The sequence below is a fragment of the Ceratotherium simum genome, chromosome 24 (genome assembly GCF_057802395.1).
Source record: "Ceratotherium simum simum isolate JZ-2026a chromosome 24, ASM5780239v1, whole genome shotgun sequence".
NCBI lineage: Eukaryota > Metazoa > Chordata > Mammalia > Perissodactyla > Rhinocerotidae > Ceratotherium > Ceratotherium simum.
Genome location: NC_141923.1, coordinates 30309456 through 30331826, shown reverse-complemented (window position 1 = coordinate 30331826; position 22371 = coordinate 30309456). Strand labels below are relative to the sequence as shown.

The 22371-nt window shown below is 37.5% G+C and overlaps 1 protein-coding gene across 3 annotated transcripts in view; it reads left to right on the top strand.

Moving 5' to 3' along the window:
• The window catches only part of RBM25 (RNA binding motif protein 25), a 54707-nt gene that overhangs the window by 26334 nt on the left and 6002 nt on the right, over nt 1-22371 (top strand). For all 3 annotated transcript variants that reach the window (XM_004426321.3, XM_087448271.1, XM_087448272.1), the window contains 12 exons: nt 2378-2563; nt 4208-4261; nt 4505-4588; nt 7996-8282; nt 10591-10813; nt 10938-11027; nt 13447-13520; nt 14808-14958; nt 17298-17622; nt 17994-18268; nt 18606-18704; nt 20054-20101. In XM_004426321.3, coding sequence (XP_004426378.1) covers nt 2378-2563; nt 4208-4261; nt 4505-4588; nt 7996-8282; nt 10591-10813; nt 10938-11027; nt 13447-13520; nt 14808-14958; nt 17298-17622; nt 17994-18268; nt 18606-18704; nt 20054-20101 — 1896 coding nt within the window. The remainder of the gene's footprint in view (nt 1-2377; nt 2564-4207; nt 4262-4504; nt 4589-7995; nt 8283-10590; nt 10814-10937; nt 11028-13446; nt 13521-14807; nt 14959-17297; nt 17623-17993; nt 18269-18605; nt 18705-20053; nt 20102-22371) is intronic.

Below are 22371 nucleotides of genomic sequence, written 5' to 3'. Positions count from 1 at the left end.
GGGAGACTAGTTGCTCTCTCATAAAGTGTATTTTCATAATAAAGAATTTAGGTCTCAACTGCTGCGAGTTAGGGTTGAAATAGCCATATGTGTTTCAGGACTGACAGTTTTAGTGACAAGTTCCTGGCGGGTTAATTCTTTCATTTAAAACCTGTGGAGAAGCAGAGTATTCACTGAAGGAATTTTAGTGCAAGTTGCGTAAAGATCTTATTGTGATATATTATTAAAGTAAGAAAGGAACACAACACCACAATTATAGTTTACAATATTGTTGGTAAATAATTTTAACAACTTAATTACAGTCCTTTGGTAAAGCTCTTTTCCAAGATGCCAAGTTGAAAGTTGGGTATAAGAAGATTGGATGAAGGGCTGGCCCCGTGGCTTAGCGGTTAAGTGCGCGTGCTCCACTGCTGGGGGCCGGGGTCGGATCCTGGGCGTGCACCAACACATTGCTTCTCTGGCCGTGCTGAGGCCGAGTCCCACATACAGCACCTAGAAGGATGTGCAGCTATGACATACAACTATCTACTGGGGTTTTGGGGGAAAAATAAATAAATAAATAAATAAATAAGTTAAAAAAAAAAAGATTGGATGAAGAGGGAGGTTTTAGAAAGTAAGAAACTCAGAGTGGTTTGTTGTGCAATACCACATAATGACTTACGTTGAAGTTATCTGTATCATAATCTCTTATCCTATATTGTTAAATGCTTAAGGGCAAGGTTGTTTTTTCAATTTTGAATTTTTTGCCATCTAGCGTAATATCTTGCCCACTCAGTAGGCTCTTAAGAATTTAAAATTCTTAATTACTTTAAATTAATTTAAAAAATGAATGCTTGTTGGATAAGTATCCGTTGCAGATAGCTTTCACAATGCTCGTGGTTGAGTTATGAAATCACCACTAAGTTATATTAAGGAGTAGCCACAAGGCATGAAACTTACCCTGGACTGAGTTGCATGCATTGTGACCAGGAGCCAGCATTTATGCAGAAGAACGTGGTTTTTCTTTGTATCTGAAAATGTGCACAGTATATGTTTACCAAGTAAATTGATAAATGCTTTGGGCTATGTGTGTATATATAGTTTTAATTACAAAAGTTTTTGTACACATAGACCTTTATATTTATCTTGTTGCTTCTTTGTTATACTTTTCCACCTTCCTAAGTTTTAAAAGAGAGGAGAGTAACTAGAAATTATCCAAAGTTTTGAGGTCATTCTCTAAATTTTGTGGCTCAACTGGATTAATTCCTTACCCAAGGGCCTTAAAATAAAACTAAGATAGAAGAAGACTAGTAGCACATTAGAAGCCAGTAATTTTTTTTTTCACATCGACACAATTAATCTAGACTTGTTTTAAAAAATAATAAAGTCCTACAAATAGTCAGTTACTTATTTGTGAGAAGCATTACAACGTGAATTTTGTGTTTTTATTTTTTATAATGTTACATGTGCAAGTCATGGGGAGAAAGATTTGTGCAATGTTTTTTGAGTTGATTCTTTCTTAGTGTTTAAGATTTTTATAAGTGGTATTCCCACATTATAAAAACTATAGACAGCAGAGGGGAAAAAAGAAGCCATCATTTCAACCTATCTGATGCTTGCATTTTGTTGTATATAGCTGTCTAGTGTTTTTTATATGTTTAACTTAACACATACTTATTTTAAATGACGTCTTGGGGCCGGCCCGGTGGCGCAAGCGGTTAAGTGCCTGCGCTCTGCTGCGGCGGCCCGGGGTTCGCCGGTTCGGATCCCGGGCGCACACCGATGCACTGCTTGACAAGCCATGCTGTGGCAGCGTCCCATATAAAGTGGAGGAAGATGGGCACAGATGTTAGCCCAGGGCCAGTCTTCCTCAGCAAAAAAAGAGGAGGATTGGCAGATGTTAGCACAGGGCTGATCTCCTCACACACACAAAAAATAAATAAATAAAAATAAATGGTGGCTATCACAGTGTACATAAAATTATTTTGCTTTTTTCACATAATTAAATTTTCAATTGTTGTGAGTTATTTAGTGAACATCATTAGTCTGTGCAAGTATTGAGCAAGACAATCTGAAAAACTGAAAGCTTTGCAAATGTGTTGTGTAGTATGCTAGTCCTGTGATTTAATTTTTCTGTAGCTGGTTAGGGGCCAGAATATTAGCTATCAAGGGAAGAAAGGAAAAGAAAATGATAAAGGACCAGTGTCTAAGGAAGAAACAAAGTTGGTAAAAGGAGTTTAGTTTTGTGAAGTTAAGAATAAAACCACATCAAGATGTTTTGGAAAAAACGTTTGTTTGTGTATTAACTCTTTGTTTTAGCATGATTTTCATTTTCTTTGTTTGATTTTCCCCCTTTCTACCCTGAATTTGCTTTGTTGTTGTTTGTTTTTCTTTTAAGAATGCCAGGCCAGAAACTGTCGCTAATGATGACGAAGAAGCCTTAGATGAAGAAACAAAGAGAAGAGATCAGATGATCAAAGGGGCCATTGAAGTTTTAATACGTGAATACTCCAGCGAGCTCAATGCCCCTTCACAAGAATCAGACTCTCACCCCAGGAAGAAGAAGAAGGAGAAGAAGGAGGACGTATGTGTTACTGATTTCTGGCAACAGTCATTTCTACAATTTACTTTTTATGGTGTCACTTTTGTGCTTTCATTACATTTCAACTTTTGAAGGGAAAACAGAAGGACTAGCATTTATAACAATATACTGTTAAGCCTAATTTGACTGTCTTTCACTAACTAACTTCCTGATATTTTTACCAAAACATTCCTGTTTTGTATGTTTGAAATGCACTGGCATGGAAGCTTGTGCTTATCTTTGGATTCAAATTAAGTAAGAGAAGAAAAAAACTTGAGTGATGAAGTAGTAACTGATATTAAGAGGTAAAGTAAGATTTTTTTTTTTTTTGTGAGGAAGATTGGCACTAAGCTAACATCTGTTGCCAATCCTCCTCTTTTTGCTTGAGGAGGATAAGCCCTGAGCTAACGTCTGTGCCTGTCTTCCTCTATTTGGTATGTGGGTCACCGCCACAGCATGGCTTGATGAGCAGTGCATAGGTCTGCACCTGGGATCTGAACCTGCAAACCCCAGGCCGCTGAAGCGGAGCATGCTAACTTAACCACTATCCCACCAGGCTGGCCCAGATTTTTGTGTTTTTAGTTTTCTTTTGCCATGAAGGGGTTGGCCTTGTTTGCCTTACTCCGTAATTGTTGTTCTGTCCCTGCTCCAGACAGGATACCAGGTCTTGTTCACTGAGGATTTTCACCCATTCTTTAATTTTTAGCTGCCTTGCTTATAAACCACATCTCATTTCCCTCCATGGACAGTAATGCTGTTGAACTTCTAACTGGAGGACTATGAAAGAGCAGCACAAGATGAAATACTCCTCCCCAGTGTATTATATTACCACCACTCTTTGTCAGCCTAAGCTAATTGAACAGTGGGGAGTCCAGGTTGAAAGAACATATTTGGTTTTCTTATACTTAGTTCTTTTTGATAAATTTAAAGAAGTTTGGGGATTTCTTTAAAAATATTGAAAGTATGTTATATGCATGCATTGTATATGCCATGAAAAAGTACTATGAAACATATATATTGTGATTTAGTATCAAGGAGTAGTTACGGTTCGTATTATTTTGAATTTCATTGCCTTATTAGGCCATCTTCAATTTTCTCTGTGGCCAAATACTTTTTTATTACTTGACTTGTTCTTCCTCGTGTGGTCGTAAAAAGGTGTCCAGTGAAGGGCGAGTCATTCGGAATGGTAATTGGTAGAGTCAGTCAGGTATAGGGTAATTGAGGCCCGTAGAGTTTGTTCTTCATCTTTCCTCATTAATGAGAAAGGAGAAAAGAACTAGACATATTTGTTTGATATGGGTTGGGAGGAGAGGATCGAAGAAATCCTGCTCTATGGCAGGAATTATAGGTAAATTTTGGTGTTGTGATTGTTTCGTATGTCTTGGAAGGGATCAAGGAAAAAGCCCTGCTAGTATGAGACTCTCCTTCCATTTGTTGAGGGGGTTGGAGGGAGAGAAGGTGGTGTGTAATGGTAGGGGTTATAGAGAGTAGTGAAATTTTTTTTTATTATTAAGTAATTTGAAATCAAGAAACTGTCACAGAAATCTAGCATTGCTTGCAGTGTAAACATAGCATTGTTTTGCAGAGTAATATGAACTCTTGTTTGTTGTTTTTTTTTTTTTAAAAAATCTTTGGATTTTTCCGCAGATTTTCCGCAGATTTCCAGTGGCCCCATTGATCCCTTATCCACTCATCACTAAGGTTTGTTTATATTGTAGGCTTTGACAGAAACTATGTTTACTGCTAATTGCCAGTTTTATGATTCTTGTCCATCTGATTTTTCACTACTTGATCATTAGATTTGTTACTCTAGAAGTTCTATTTATTTATTTAATCCTATCTTTTATTAAGACCTCTACAAAATATCTAACCTTTAATTTTTATCTCTTTGTATTGATGTGGATTGATCTTTATGCATTCTCTTCTGTCCCCCTTGTCTTTTAGGAGGATATAAATGCTATAGAAATGGAAGAAGACAAAAGAGACCTGATATCCCGAGAGATCAGCAAATTCAGAGACACGCACAAGGTAGTATTCTTGTTTTTTTGCTTGATACCAATCTAGACTTTTTACAGAATCCAGAGCAAACAGACAAAAAGAAAAAAAATCAACCTTACATTAGAATATAATTTTAATTGCTTTTTATAGGTTTAATTGATATTTAGATAGAAACAAAGAAACAGCAGAAGACCAATACCATATTAAAGTGGTTCTTGACATTGTACTTGGTTTTTTCATTTACTAACTATGCAGTCATCTCACTTTAATATGAATAAAAGTTAATATTATTCTTAGATTTCAACATAAACATCAAGGTCAGATTTAAACTAGATTCATGGGGGCAGCAGGATAACATACACTGTAGTGTATTTCTGGGGACAGTTATTTAACTTAATCTTAGGAAAACCTTTTCTTTAGAGCTGAGATTAAAATTTAAGATTTATATTTGTATAGATGTAAGTTGAGAGGGGGAGATTTTAAAAAGTAGGTCAGTGGTTACCAGACTTACCAAATTTTAGATGCATGGAAGAACTGTAAATTCCCATAAAGCTAATCTATTCATTGACCCCCACCATTATGATAGAGATCATATGGTGACTAATGCAAGATGAAACTCTCAGCTTGGAAAGTAACAAGGAATAGGATGTAAGTATGAGCTTCTGTTTTTTATTATATTTATGGATGCCCCCTCAGAAAAATATGCAAAGGGGTAACTGGCTTGGAAATGGGTATTTGTGCATAGTAAATCCCACTCACGAGTTTTGCCTATTGAAAGCTTCTCTCAATGACAGTGCATCTGTGAATGTTCGCTGGTGTTGAAGGTGATGCTTACAGACGGTGAAGTGCAAACACTGCATGAAATGTATTTTGATAGAGATAATAAGATGTTACTGTTTGTTACTCATAAGACTGAGTGACGTTTAACAGTGAAATGTTAAGTGTTCATTTTGTGTTTTATTCAGTCTTATTTTTTCTTAATACTTTCAAAACCCCAAGTTGACAATTAATGCCATTGAATCAATGCTGCTGAACACTCATCCAGATGTCCAGCTCTAGCTCACATACACAGTGCTTTTTCAGGAGTTAAATGTCTAAAAGCACAATGTAGTTCTCCCAAATTAATTTTGAGAGTTCAAAAGGTAGTCTGGGGGAAGTCATTTTAGAGGAATACTTTGGTTAGGTTCAATCCTCAAATTCAGGATCTGAGTAAGCTTGAAAGTGGTATACAGTTGTGTGTGTGGTTTACCCCCTTTTTGTTGTTATTTGTTAAAGCCTGTCATATCATTGGTAAAGTATGAGGAAATTGCGTTTTAAAAAAATTATTTCAAAAGATATTTGCTTCAGAGTTTGATAAGCTGTCAGGTGTTTGACAGCCTTAGACTTAACCTCATGGGGTAGGGGGGAGGTTTTGAATTTCTAAAATGTGCTTTAATGAAAAATCAAAATGAAAAAGAAAAAGTTATTTTTATTGGGTGGTATGGTTAAAGGGGATGTTTGAAACTCCAGTAATAAAAAATGAGCTCAGTGAACCTTTGCATGTTTTGGTATGAGTTTATTAAATAACCACAGACTGTCAGGGTATCAGCGTGGCAGGGGGCGTCCATTTACAGCACGGACGAGTCTGAAGAGAGAATAAGGTAAGATTTATGATTTTTTTTCTGTCCTTTCCTCTTCATTATTTCATTACTTTCTTGTATCTTTTGAGACTCGCTTCATTTCCTCTTTCTCGAGTCTTTGTCTTAAAATATATGTGTGTGTGTATCTGTTTACTGTATATATAATCTTTTAGAAATGCATTTAATGTGGACCAGATTCACTCACTTTTCATTTAATTAAGTTTGGAAATGAGTTCTGAAACAAATTATTATTTACATAAGTGGAACTCTACAGCGAAGAAGTAAGCAGTGAAGTCAATAAGTAAGAGTACAAAAATAGAGGAATTCTACAAAAGAAATTATTGTTAGAACAGCTAAAATAATCTGTAAGTATCGATTATCTCAGAAATAAACAAATTTATTTTATAAGTGTATGACACAGAGGTAAGTTTTATGTAGTCTAACCTCATTTTACAATATAAATTTTTATATTCCATTAGAACTGTTTCAGAAATTAGAATTTGCCCCTTTAAATAGCTTTCAGTTTCTGTCTTTCTACCTTTTCTTTTCTCTTACCTTTGTAATTTCAATGTATTCAGTATTGGCTTTGCCTACATTCTACTTTGATATAGATTGGCACAGCAGCTGAATATATTGATTTTTCCTGCATTAGCTTTTCTTTCATAATCCTCTATCAGTTCTCTGATCCATGAGCAAGAGAAAAAGAGTGTAACAGGTAAGATTGCTTTTTAAAGTTGTTTTAAATGCTTTACATGACTGAGAAAAGAAAAAAATGCACATTTTATTGTTGGAGTTTAAATTTCGTTTCGGTGACACTAAACATGAAACCAAAGGGATAAATGTGTTTTGTTTTTCCTGTTTGGGGTATTTTCTTTCTGAGTTTGTGTAGAAACCGTGTGGTACACTGGTAATCTTGTCAGGGTACAAACTTGGTCTGCCTTTGTTATTTGGTTTATTTGTGAACCATGTACTTGCTCTTCCTCCCAGAAACATAGCTTGTAGGCAAGGTTAATCCAGTGTTGGCGATCCATGTCCTAGCACAGCATCTGTAAGTTAATATACAATCGTTCGTTCCAAGGATGGATTTATCACTGTTGATATATTTTTATTGTCTTATAGGAATAATGGGTATAAATATGTTGCTTTTAAAATTAAGTTAAATGAAAATATTACAGTTATATACATTTATGCTTTAAGTGAGTGATTTTCAAACTTTTTGTATTTGGTGGGCTGTCCATCTTGTAATGGTGGGAGTAAATGTTTCCATAAATAGTAGGGCAGATCTTGGCTGAATTCAGCTTGTCTTTTGGAGGGTGGGCAAACCAGAGTGCAGAAGGTTATTTAGTTGCATTACCATGACTTGACTCTCCTCCCCCACCTCCCCTTTAAAAGCCTCAACTAGTAACCTTTAGATAATGGGAAGTCTGGGGTTATAATTAGTATTCAGTAATCCTGCTGATTTACAGAAATTCGTAATGGGAAGAATTGCATTTTAGCCAAGTGATTGTATTTCTAGAAATTATTATCAGCCACCACATTCCTCATGGTTATTTTAGTTATTGGCCAGCCACACTTGACACAGTCTCCCAGCATCCAAGATTGGAGATTCCTGGTCTGTGTAGAGTGTATGATTTTGCACGAAATCTATCTAGTCTTGTGATTGCTTCAGTTTAATTTGTCAAGTAAAACCACAAGTATTTAATATTAAAGTACAGGTGGTTTGGTGTTTTTTGTTCCCAGTATTGGGCATTGCGCAGGGAAAAATCTGAATACTAGAGCTACAGAGTTAACTCTAAAAGTACTTTTATTGGTTTCTAGAAACTGGAAGAAGAGAAAGGCAAAAAGGAAAAAGAAAGACAGGAAATTGAGAAAGAACGGAGAGAAAGAGAGAGGGAGCGTGAAAGGGAACGAGAAAGGCGAGAACGGGAACGAGAAAGGGAAAGAGAACGTGAACGAGAAAAGGAGAAGGAACGGGAGCGGGAACGAGAACGGGATAGGGATCGTGACCGGACAAAAGAGAGAGATCGAGACCGGGATCGAGAGAGAGATCGGGACCGCGATCGAGAAAGGAGCTCAGATCGGAATAAGGATCGGAGCCGATCAAGGTAAGGCTTGACAGAAGTTACTGTTTTCCTGATAGCTTTAGTAGAACTGCAGGTTAGTACTCTCTAGGATCATTTGCATCTATGTGATGAGAGAACTTCCTTAGCACAGAGCATGCCTGGCTTGCTGTCTCACACACATGCCAAGCATTGGTTAAAGTAACGATTTTCAACGTTAGGGTTAGTTTCTTTCTTTGCGAAGCCAGTTTTACACAGACCCAGAACACACCAGCTGTCCTCCCAGTGTTCTGGGCTGACGTGATGTCCTGTTGTCTCCTTGGGTCAGTGGGCATTTTTTCTAGTCACTGTTTCATTGAGGTCCCTTGTACTGGGAAATAGCTGTAGCATCACTGCTTTTAGCCCCTGGTCTCTTTATTTGGCCTTATAGCCCACTGGACGGCTACAACTCTCCGCCTAGCCTCTAAATTTGCTCTCTATTTATGGCTCCTAGTAAGTTCACCTTGTTTATGTTTTGTTTTATTCTTTTTTTTTTTTCTTTGGTGAGGAAGATTAGCTCTGAGCTAACATCTGTTGCCAATCCTCCTCTTTTTGCTGAGGAAGATTGGCCCTGGGCTAACATCTGTGCCCATCTTCCTCTACTTTATATGTGAGACACCTGCCACGGCATGGCTTGCTGAGTGGTGTGTAGGTCTGCGCCCGGAATCTGAACCTGCGAACCCCAGGCCACCAAAGCAGAGCACAGGAACTTAACCACTATGCCACTAGGCCATCCCCTGTTTTGTTTTATTCTTAAATTTTTCTCCCCCCGCCTCCAAAGCCCCAGTAGATAGTTGTATGTCATAGTTGCACATCCTTCTAGTTGCTGTATGTGGGACACGGCCTCGGCATGGCTGGAGAAGCGGTGCGTTGGTGCGCGCCCGGGATCCGAACCCGGGCCGCCAGCAGCGGAGTGCACGCACTTAACTGCTAAGCCACGGGGCTGGCCCATTAAATTTTTCTTAATTATATTGAATTCATTTGATGAATCATCTCAAATTCTTTAGGAATGAGGGGGAGCAAAAATGAACAAAGGAAGGAACTGGAGAAGGGAGAGAGTAGTAGGAGGGGGAAAGAGGAAAGCTTACCCTTTTTTTTTCAAGCTAGATTTCAAATATACGTTTTCTGTATTGAAGGTTTTCTACCTGATTGTAGCCGAAGGGAGGTCTACTTTAGGTCAGTGCACCAACTGTAGAAACTGGAAATTCAGTGCTCTTAATCTTTAGTGGGCATTAAAATTCTTCCCTTCCTTCCTTCCCTGGAATAACCATTATCCTCTTAAATAATCATTATTGAGAATTTGACATGTATAAAATCAGAGTTTTTATACTTTTACTACAGATATGAATCCATAAAGAGTATATTGTTTCAGGGCGGGCCCCGTGGCTTAGTGGTTAAGTGCGCGCACTCCGCTGCTGGCGGCCCGGGTTCGGATCCCAGGCGCACACTGACGCACCGCTTCTCCGGCCATGCTGAGGCCGCGTCCCACATACAGCAACTAGAAGGATGTGCAGCTATGACATACAACTATCTACTGGGGCTTTGGGGGAAAAAATAAATAAATAAAATTATAAAAAGAGTATATTGTTTCAAATGCGTATATGTATATTTATTTAATTAGATTCGTGGCGTAACTACATATATTCTGCAATCTGATTTTATCACTCTGAATTAAGTATTTGAGAAATTTTCATTGTTGATATATAGTTCTAATTTACGCAACATGCCAAAATGCTCTTTTTCCGCACCTGTGCCAACACCTTTATTCTTTGATCGCTAATGAAGTAGATTATCTTTTAACATGTTCATCAGCCCTTTATATTTCTTATATCCAAGCTTTTTTGTTTGTTTTCTGAGATACCTGTAAGCATTAACATTGAATTTAGAATGCAATTCAGAGTTTTGGGCTAGAATTATATTCTGTGTCTTTCTTTTGAACATAGATGAGTTTACAATTGTGCAGAAATCAAATGCTAAATTCTGGCTTGTGAGTTTGTGTATTATTTCATAATATATGTTGTCCTCCTTTCCCTTGGTTTTTAAGATTTTTTTTATTTATTTTATTTTTCCCCCCAAAGCCCCAGTGGATAGTTGTGTGTCGTAGCTGCACATCCTTCTAGTGGCTGTATGTGGGACTCGGCCTCAGGATGAACGGAGAAGTGGTGCCTCGATGCGCACCCGGGATCTGAACCCGGGCCACCAGCATCGCAGCGCGCACACTTAACCACCAAGCCACAGGGCCGGCCCATCCCTTGGTTTTTAAAAGAAAACAGAAAGGAGACTGACAGATTTTTTTAATCTTTTTCTTACGTAGAGAAAAGAGTAGAGATCGTGAAAGGGAACGGGAGCGAGAAAGAGAGAGAGAGAGAGAACGGGAACGAGAAAGAGAACGGGAGCGAGAGAGAGAGCGAGAAAGGGAACGGGAGCGAGAGAGAGAGAAAGACAAGAAGCGGGACCGAGAAGAGGATGAAGAAGATGCATATGAACGAAGAAAACTTGAAAGGAAACTCCGAGAGAAAGAAGCTGCTTATCAAGAGGTAAATTAAGGAAATGCTTTTATTCTTAAAGCTTGGTACTTAATATGTTAATCAAAAATTTTAGAACCGAAAATTTTAGAACCGTTTGTATACGTTTATAAAGCTTTGACAATTTCTTTTTTAGCGCCTTAAGAATTGGGAAATCAGAGAACGGAAGAAAACCCGGGAGTATGAGAAAGAGGCTGAACGAGAAGAAGAAAGAAGAAGAGAGATGGTAATATTCTAGGTTAAAAATAAGTGATTTTTCAGGGAAAAATCAGATCAAATCTTTACTGTTAACTAGAAGTAATTTTGTAATTTAAATGTACAAGCTCCCAGTTTAATATAATTTTTATATATTTCAAGTAACCTTGAGACAATTTAGTACACCAGAATCTTTTTTCCTCCTATCTCTCACATTTTTGCTGCCTGTAAACAAAATTATCTTTTAGCATACTGTCAAAGTAAATCTGTCTTAGAGTAATGTGTAAAAATGAGAATTTATAGAACATTCGTTAAGAATATGCAACATTTTTGAATTTGAAGAGGCTTTGATATTGTTCTGTGTTGGTGTAGTACATATAGATGAAGGAAATAGTGTCATGAGAAGACCTGCTTTTATAGATCAAAATTATTGTCTTCTGTATGTAACATTTATGAATTATAATGTTACTTTACATTACTGTATTATCCTTTCTTTTAACTACATGATAATCATAAAAATGAATCTTAGTTTTTGCGTTTACAGTGTTTGATAAACGTAAGTGAAGCAATTGGCATAGGTTGTTACTAAGTAAAATGACAAAAAGATTATTTTATCATAGTATTTGCTTCAGTAGTATGTTCCATGTGTTCTGTCTTTGCCAGAATTTCATGAAAGTTTGTTTATCTCCAGTTTGGAGATTATTCTTCTAAAAGCTTCACTGAAGTTAGGAATCTTCTTCAAATAGCTTTTGAACATGAGACATAGAGGGAATTTTTGTAAGTAACCAAAAGGGTGCATGCAGCAATTAGATAGATAGTATGGGTTTTCCAGATAGTAGGTCCTCTAACATCATATTATTTAAAATAATTTTAATTTCCATGGATTGTGGCTCCCATTCTAGAATTTTTTTCATCCATAGGTTAGAAAATAGTAAGAGAATGATATAGTAAGAGACATAATTATTTGAAGAAATGTTTGCCATCAGCAACATTTAGATTTGAAGTGATTCTGCTTCTTACAAGCAAATCAGAAACCTGTCTTTCTAGAGAAAAATTTCCTATTAGTTATTTTTTATTTGGGAATTTTAAAAAACATCCAGTTATAAAAGCAGTTACTTGCTCATTATAAAAATGTTCAAGTAGGGCCAGTTCCAGTGTCCTAGTGGTTCAGTTTGGCACGCTTTGCTTCCGTGGCCTGGGTTCAGTTCCTGGGCGCTGACCTACACCACTCGTTTATCAGTGGCCATGCTTTGGCGGTGGCTCACCTACAAAAAAAGAGGAAGATTGGCAGTGGATGTTAGCTGAAGGCAAATCTTCCTCAGCAAAAAAAAAAAGTTCAAGTAACAGAAGTATGTGATGTAAAAAGTGCAAGTTTCTACTCCTCAAGAGTGGTAACTTATATTTTAGTGTATACCTTATGGGCCTTCCTGTGTTTTGTTTAGATGTTTGTAAGTATTGTCATTGCTACCTGACAGCTTTCATTCATTTGACAGATTTTGAGTATACATTATATACCAGCCTTGTGCTAGGTACTGGGCATACAAGACTAACTAATGCTTCTAACTTTGAAACAAGTGGGTAGTATTGTCTGGGAGATAAAGTCATTACTGTAGCTCATGTGTGAGTGTTTTAAGGTATGATAAAGGTGTGTTCACAGTATTTTGGGAGTATAGAAAAGAACAACTAATTCTGGGGCGAGGAGTTGGTCATGGATAGATGATTAGATTGGGGAAGTCTTTACGGAGAGGTAGCATTTGAATTAGATGAAATATGTTAAAATTTTACTAAAGTCAGAAACCTACCATTATCTGCTTTGTACATAGTTATAATAGTTGATATAATAGAGATTTAGATTATAAATATAGATTTACTGTTATGTGTTATTTATATAATCGTTAGATATGACTGCTATTAAATAGTTGTATTTGAAATTCTAAAAATAGGAGTAAGAGATTCATGTATTTTCATGGTTTGTGTACTCAAAGATAGGTAGGCATTACCTATAGATTGATGCATGAACATGATTTAAATTTTTAATCCTGCAGTTCATAAAAACTACTTCTTATAGCATCATCTACCTACAAATGAAATGTATAATATTTTTGTCCACTTAACAGATTCAGTAAGATCACTTTCAGATTTGTTTCTTGGTGTGCTCAGGTTTCATTAGAAAATAATTACTGTACTTGGAAGATTATATTCAGAGAGAAAATTTATGGTAGCATACTATATGTGGTTTTCATTTCACAGGTAAGTCCTAAGTCTGGCCTGTTTTATGAGTAAAAGATAAAAAATATCTAATGTTATTTATATTTAATATATGAAGTATGTGAGAATTATAAAGTTCAAGCAATATGGATAAGAAAAATTGGTTCCCAAGAAAGGGGGAGGGGCTAATCTAAATGACTTTTATGTTATTTTTGCACACTTTCTCCTTCATTTCCACAAAGGCAAAAGAAGCCAAACGATTAAAAGAATTCTTAGAAGATTATGATGATGATAGAGATGATCCCAAATATTACAGGTAAAGAAGCCTTGCTTTATGAACTCATACTTTCAGCTTTTTATTAGCTGTATTTTCCCTTATCTACCAGAGAGTGCACATTGACTTAGTGGAATAAGAGAGGAAGAAATCTTCACATTCCATCTTGTAATCACCCCCTCAGTTGATATGCTGTTTTTGGGGTGTGGGGGAGGTGGGAGAAGAGTTGTTGGAAAAAGATTAACAATTCTATGCATCTTTTTGGGGGGAATGTCCCTAATGGTATAACAAATTAATTTTTCTTCATGTGTTTTAAAGAGGTCCAATTTTTATAGCAAGTTTTAACTAATCTTTATAATGGTGGTCTAGAAATTTTCGTCTTCAAGGATTTCAGTAGTGCTACATAGCAGTCTGAACACCCCCAACCCCCATCCCCATCCCCCACCCAACTGATATATTGTGAAGTGAGAGTTATGAAGCCTGCCTTCTCTCATCTCTTTGTTCCCATGTGGTGTTTCTAAGCTACTCTCATTCTAGCGCTTATGGCAGTATGGTAAAGTTGTTTTGTTTTCCCTCCACTCCAAACTATAATTTCTTGAGGATATGGACAATGTTTTGAGTTTTTTTTATCTCATGTGCCTGACATGATCCAGGCATATAGTGAAGGCATTTAATATATAATACACTGTAGCCAAAATAATTAAAACATTGAAATTAGCAACTTAAATTGAAAGAATGCTAAGGATTTGCCTTTTTAGAAAATTCAAAAAAATCAATAAAATTATTGATTCATAAAATAACTACATAATTTCAACACTCTGCGATATAATAAACTACTAGATAGAACCTCTGCTTTCTGTTATTTCTGCACACCTTCATTCTGGGATTTTTTCCACAAGGGGAAGAACTGATTTAAATTGAAGATACAGAGCTATTCTTAGTGGTATTGCTACTCTTTGTATTAATTTTTCAAAACTTGGTATCCAAGAAAACACAAATTATGTGTTGGGGTTTCTCTGTGGAATAGGCACAAAATGAGAGCTTTTTTTTCCCCTCTGAAAGCTACTTTTCTACTTGTTCTAGACACTTACTTAGAATAAGATAAGAATGAGGCATGGTGATAAATGCAAGACAATGCTTACTTATTAAACATTAACATGTAGAGAGCACTCTGTCTTGGGTGTCGCACAGATACAGAACCTGAGGACAGTCTTCAGTCTCTTAGCATGCAGCTTTTAGTATTGAAAGAAAGTGCTTTTGGAGACATGATGTGTAATAATGTTGATGCTCTAAGTATTAAATAAGGCCTGTTATGATTTACTTTTGCAGAGGAAGTGCTCTTCAGAAGAGGTTGCGTGATAGGGAAAAGGAAATGGAAGCGGATGAACGGGATAGGAAGAGAGAGAAGGAAGAGCTAGAGGAGATCAGGCAGCGCCTTCTGGCAGAAGGGCACCCGGATCCAGACGCAGAACTCCAGAGGGTGAGATACTCCAACATCCCTAACAACCTTCTTTTAAGATTATCTTGTCATCTTAAGCAAGCCAACTGTGATAGAGTTTAGTTTATAAGGGAAATGCACTTTATGCTCCATCCATCTTGGTATTTTTTTTTGAGAATATTAGTACTTTTTCTTGATTTTATTACACAGATCATCAGTATTAGTTGATTTACAACTTTAATTGTTCTAAACATCCAGGTGTCTTATTCCTTTATTTCTGTGAAGTATTACTTAAGTTAAATGAATATCTTTTTTAATGAAACTTTGCTAGAAACTTGTCGTGCTCTGACACTTAATAACTTGTGGTTAGAGTTCCTCCTCTCACTGGCACCCTGAATATTTTATTTCCAAAATAAATTCAAGCTGTTTTCATGAACAGCTTGTCATTTAAAAGAGGAAAGTACTGTGTCATAGGACATGGCATACCCCATTCTTGCTTTTAAAAATAGTGTGTCATTTTAGGAATGGTTTTAGTTCTTAGTATATCATAAATCTTACAGTACTTTATGCATCAACTTTTTAAAAATCTGTTATATGCTGTTAATAGAAACCGTGTCTTCTTACATGTCCCTTTTATTTTTCAAAATGAAAGTAGTGTTTTTTTTTTTCTGTTGATAAAGTGTTTACATGAGTAAATAGAAAGTTTGGACAACATGACACAATAATGAAGAAATTAAAAACTATCTGATTTCTTATCAGCTGGTTATAATCATTATAAATGTATGGTTATTTTTTAAATGTCATCACACAGGTATACATTTACCCTCCTCACACATAAGTTTTATAAGTAGAATTATAATTTACATGCTGTTTTCTAACGTGCTTTTATTTTTATTTTTTATTTTATTTTCTTTTTTGTGAGGAAGATCAGCCCTGAGCTAATATCCATGCTAATCCTCCTCTTTTTTTTTTTGCTGAGAAAGACTGGCTCTGAGCTAACCTCTATTGCCAATCCTCCTCCTTTTTGTGTTCCCCAAAGCCCCGGTAGATAGTTGTACGTCATAGTTGCACGTCCTTCTAGTTGCTGTATGTGGGACGCGGCCTCAGCATGGCCAGAGAAGCGGTGCGTCGGTGCGCACCTGGGATCCGAACCCGGGCCTCCGGTAGCAGAGCACGTGCACCTAGCCGCTAAGCCACGGGGCTGGCCCTCTAATATGCTTTTAAATCGAGTATAGTCATCCACCCAGAATTTTACCAGTTGATAGCCATTATGTCTTTTTTCATACCTTCACCATCACGGCAAATTGTCAGTCTTTTAAATCTTTACCGTTGTAACATTTAGGTTGGGGGTATTTTTTAGGAGGGCGGGGAAGATCGCTCTGAGCTAACGTCTGTTGCCAGTCTTCCTCCTTTGTTCTCCCCAGAGCCCCAGTAGATAGTTGTATGTCATAGCTGTACATTCTTCTGGTTGCTCTATGTGGGACGCCGCCTCAGCGTGGCTTGATGAGTGGTGCGTGGGTCCATGCCCAGGATCCGAACCAGCAAACCCTGGGCTGCCTAAGCAGAGTGTGCGAACTTACCTGCTGCGCCACCAGGCTGGCCCTGGGATATTTTTATTTTTTAATTCTCTGACTACCAGTGGGTTTGAATGTCTTACAGATTGTTTAATGGTCATTATACTTCCTTTGTGAATTGATAATTAGATGGTGTTATGTCATGCACAGATTTTGAATTTTTATGTAGTTCAGAAGACATTTCTATTTTTGCTTTTCTGTTTTTGTTTCATGCTCAGAAAAATTACCAATCTATTCATCCAAGTTTTCGTGATGCTCTTGTGATGATTATTTTTTTATTATCTTTCATAATTTCAGGAAGAGTATTCATTTTGATATAGGACTTTGACTCCAAAATTCCCCTTTTCGCCTCTAAATCTTCCTTTCCCTATTGTTTGTGAATACGAAAGTGACTGCCACCCTCAGCCATTACCTAGAAAGAACAAATGATGTATGACCAAGCTGAGCATATGAGTTGCCTCTTAATGTGTTGTCTATATTTTTCTAAGATAAAAAAAAATTATATGAAAACATTGTTTTTCATTTTGAATTAGCTAACTGTTATGTATTTACCTTTGTTATCTCTTAGAGTTTATACAGGCCACTGAAGAATGGTAATATATAAAATATGAAAAAACGTTTTGCAGAGTACCTAATATACTCTACAGATGTACTCAGCTTTTTGGTTGTAGAAGCAGGCGGTATTTTGTTATTCCTAATAAAAAAGAAAAATGGAAATTTTATGAAAGATGAAGTAAAACAGAAAGCTGGGTTTATTGAGTATGGTTGTGATCTGCTGAAGTTAATCAGATTATCTTTTGGTTTTAGATGGAACAAGAGGCTGAGAGGCGCAGACAACCACAAATAAAGCAAGAACCAGAATCGGAGGAAGAGGAAGAAGAAAAGCAAGAAAAGGAAGAAAAACGAGAGGAACCCATCGAAGAGGAGGAAGAGCCAGAGCAAAAGCCCTGCCTCAAACCAACTCTGAGGCCCATTAGTTCTGCCCCATCTGTTTCCTCTGCCAGTGGCAATGCAACCCCCAACACTCCTGGGGATGAGTCTCCCTGTGGTATTATTATTCCTCACGAAAATTCGCCAGATCAACAACAACCTGAAGAGCATAGGCCAAAAATAGGACTAAGTCTTAAACTAGGTATGTTAGCATTTCCTTCCTTCCTTCTTTCCTGTATCCCCTCCGCACCCCACAAATACTTCAATTTTGCCTTAAGGAAAAAATAAATATGCGCTGCTTGGTAGGTAGATAGAAAAATACTTAAAAATGCCTTTCTAGCTCATGACTGTTTTCATAGTTCTACTAGTGCTCCTATATCTGCAGCTGCCTCGAGTTCTGAGAAGAAGTGAAAAGTTAAGTTTTCTAGCACTTGTGAGTAGTGAGTTATTTTTTACAGTTGGGATCTTTCTCTGAGATTTGTGGAAGTAAATTTTGCACTGCTTTTGAGGGATGGAGGGTTTCAAAATGTAACATTTGAAAGTTACCATGCTAATGTGGTATTTTTACTATAGGTGCTTCCAATAGTCCTGGTCAACCTAATTCTGTGAAGAGAAAGAAACTCCCCGTAGATAGTGTCTTTAACAAATTTGAGGATGAAGACAGTGATGATGTGCCCCGAAAAAGGAAACTGGTTCCCTTGGATTATGGTGAAGATGATAAAAACGCTGCCAAAGGCACTGTAAACACTGAAGAAAAGCGCAAACACATTAAGAGTCTCATTGAGAAAATCCCTACAGCCAAACCTGAGCTCTTTGCTTATCCTCTGGATTGGTCTATTGTGGATTCTGTGAGTAGCAAATTTTATTTCATCATTTTATTGGAAGTGGTTTTGAATATAGCATACAAACTCAGTTGATTCTGTTAATGACAAATAGAGATGATAATGTGGCTTCAATCTTGCATGGCCAAGGAGTTTAGTAGATTATTGGGGAAATTCTTGGTGGTACTCAAAGTTTTCATAAATTAGAAGCAAATAATTGTTTCTTGATACATATCTGTCTTAGTTCAACTTGTGAATGATCATACTATATTTTAGTCTTAAGAAAAATGATGAAGTTATAGACTTTTATTTACTAAATGTAATAAAAAGCTGTTTAATTTAGTAATCATGCTTTATTTTGCAGATATTGATGGAACGGCGAATTAGACCATGGATTAATAAGAAAATCATAGAATACATAGGTGAAGAAGAAGCTACATTAGTTGATTTTGTTTGTTCTAAGGTTAGTCTTTTACTCTCTCCACCTCCAACATTTGTTTTATACTTCAAAATATTAGACACTTCATAAAATAAAAAATCTTGCAGAGCCAAGGCCATTCTAGTTTAGTTTAATTTTTGTTTAGTTTTAATAATTTTGTTTAATAATTAAGAGATTCATGGCTGCTTAAGTGAACCCCTCCTCTCTCTTTCAGACCCCCACACCACATGCTTGCATTTCAGAGGGTCAAGGAAGACAGAATTGCTGGCTGCTGCCAGTTTTGCTCTCTGCCTGCCCCTGAGAATGCCTTGCTACCCTCTTCTTGTTTTAATGGTTAGAATACTGCTGAAGGACAGTAAAGGAGGTTTTGTGGAGATAGCCTATAGCTTGTCTCGATTCCTTTGTCAGTCATGCATCCTTTGGAAGAGGAGCAAAATAGTTCCCTTCATAGCATAATAATAGTATTTATTGATTGGTTGCTAGGGTTTCTTTTTGGCAGGTACTATGTTAAGCATTTTATAGAACTTCATCTTCTTTAAACCTCCCAACAACCTTAGGAAGTGTAAGTTCACCAATATTATCTCCATCTTATCATGAAGAAATTGAGACTTAGAGGGGCCGGCCCCGTGGCTTAGCGGTTAAGTGCGCGCGCTCCGCTGCTGGCGGCCTGGGTTCGGATCCCGGGCGCGCACCAACGCACCGCTTCTCCGGCCATGCTGAGGCGGCGTCCCACATACAGCAACTAGAAGGATGTGCAGCTATGACATACGACTATCTACTGGGGCTTTGGGGGGAAAATAAATAAATAAATAAATAAAAAAAAAAAAAAAAAAAAAAAGAAATTGAGACTTAGAGAGAGATTGTGTCTTGACCATGGTTACATAATGAGTAGCAAGCCAAGCCAGTAAAACTCGTGTGCTTAACTACCAACATATATCTCATCCTACCATTGTCTGCTGAAAGCAGTCTTATCTTTAATGAGACGGTTTTTATGGTAGAAGCACCATATTTCTGTAAAGGAATAACTAATTGCATTTTAAGGAAATGCTATTTTTCCACCACTACTGCTCTTTTAACATTAAGAATAGCAAATTTAGGTTGCCTTTCCACTTGTAATTATTGTAGCATTAAAACTTCTAAGTAAGTCTAGATTTGAATTATGAGACACATACTATAGTGATTAAGACCCCAAGTTACTGTGTCAAACTTACATTGAAGAGAGTGAGATTCTGGGAATTAAGAAATTTACAGAAGGATTCTTTAGCCACAAGAAGTTCCCATACTAGTTTGAGGGTACCTTAAAATTTCTTGACCATGTTGCTAATCTTTTGTTTATTTTCAAAATGATAATTTTTTCTTTTTTTTTTTTTTAGGTTATGGCTCATAGTTCACCTCAGAGCATTTTAGATGATGTTGCCATGGTAAGTTAGAAATTCACTGTATTAATATTTTAATATCTATGTGAACAAACTAACTTCTCTGATTTTGGTTGTTTTTCTACCTAGGTTGGTTCCAGAATCTTCCTTTTTATAGGCCTGAATTAAAATTTGAATATGCATTAAAAGAGGTTAAAAGCCCCCACAGCAAGATACCATTAGACAACACTAAGAATTTTCTTTTTTACCAGTCTCTCCCACCCCACCCCCCCGCCACCTTTGGTGTTTGTATGTATAAATATAAATCCTGGATCTATTCATACATTTAGAGAACATTTATTAAGTGCTTACTGGGTAGAGCAATGTGCTAGAAGGATAAAAAGGTTGAACCATGCACCTTTAAAGCACTAGTAGAGAAACAGGTATACCAATATTGATACTATAATATGCTTGCTATAAGGGGGATATGTAAAAAAGATAATGGGGGCAGAGGAGATAGAGCATCTGGTGGTGTGGAGGGCAGTTAGGGAAAGCATCACAGGAATTACCATCTGAACTGAGACTTGAAAATGTATAACCGTTATCACGTGGACAGGTGTTTGTTGGGTTTGCAGTAGTTAAACATCAAATCCCCAGTTGCATTTAATTTGGATATTAGAGTAGAGTCAGTGGTTCCATTTTTCTAACTTTGTGATTTTGTGAGAAAAGGAAGGAGGAAGAAAATGGATAGTAAAAGTGAGAGAGTGATTGGATGGACTATGAACTCCAAGCTAGGAAGAGAAGGAAATAATGTGAGGATAGAGCTGGTGGTTTGAATGAATCAAGGACTGGTGGTTCCAGTGAAGTCGTGGGAGGTGTGTTGGAGTGAAACAACTGGAAAGAGGTTATAGTAAGAGAGTAGGAATGTTTAAGAATACAAGTGGTGGGGGCCGGCCCAGTCGCATAGCAGTTAAGTGCGTGCGCTCCACTGTGGTGGCCCGAGGTTCACAGGTTTGGATCCGAGGCCCGCACTGACGCACTCCTTGTTAAGCCACGCTGTGGTGGCCTCCCATATAAAGTAGAGGAAGATGGGCACGGATATTAGTCCAGGGCCAGTCTTCCTCAAGAAAAAAAAGCGGGGGGAGAGGATTGGCATCGGATGTTAGCTCAGCACTAGTCCTCCTCACAAAAAAAGGGAATACAAGTGGTGGATCAGTCCATATGACGGCAAGGTGCAAAATATGGCCACAGGAGAGAGTTTCTGGGGCAGAGCTGATGTCATTGTTTAGAATATCAACGAACTTTAAGCCTGGCTGATACACGTAGAAATTGAAATTTCTGTGTGTGGAGACAGGAATTGAAGAGAAATATGAGAACCAGCTGCCAAAGCACTAAGGTGGGTGAAAGACGAGATATTTGCTAGACAGATGCTGTTAGAGTGAAAGGGTGGTGTAGTGAGATCTCATGAACCTCAATGGAGATATTATTTATAAGGATTTTAACAGTGCAGATCCAGCAGTTTCCTCTCTCCTGTGGAGACTAAGGCTGTGAAAGTGAGGAACTTTCTAAGAAGGCTTCAGGAGTGTCAGGGTCATTAGGGGACATACCAAGTTTTCAGTTAAGGTAAGGAGATAAAAAAGATTAATAAAGAAGCTGAGTATTGCTAGTATGAAGTGGCATAGAGGTCTAGATGGCAGAGTGGGAAGGCAGCAATGGGAGGATGAGTCAAGAAGAGGAAACATCCAGGGCCGGTCCCACGGCTTAGCGGTTAAGTGCGAGTGTTCCGCTGCTGGCGGCCCGGGTTCGGATCCTAGGTGCGCACCGACGCACCACTTCTCTGGCCATGCTGAGGCCGCGTCCCACATATAGCAACTAGAAGGATGTGCAGCTATGACATACAACTATCTACTGGGGCTTTGGGGGAGAAAAAATAAATAAAAAAAATTAAAAAAAAAAAAAAAAAGAAAGAAACATCCAGCATGATGTAAGATGACAGGTGACTAGGGAAACTTGCATTCTGAGCTGCAGAGTTGTCAGCGAGGGACATAGTGGGGTGCCTAACCAAAAGGAGTTCTATTGAGATGTTTTGTGTCCAGGCACTATATGATGTGCCAGATAATTCGTTTTCTGCTGCCCAGCCAGTCTGATGCAGCTGTTGTTTAGAATTCCTGATACAATGTTTGTGAAAAGTTTGTTGACCCCATAATGCTGAGCCTCAGATAAAAGGAGAGATGTGAATAGATCCCAGTCCTTGGACTTAGAATCTGAGCTTCCCTGACCTTCTAGCCTGTTTAAAAGATTTTCCTGGGGCCGACCCCATGGCTTAGTGGTTAAGT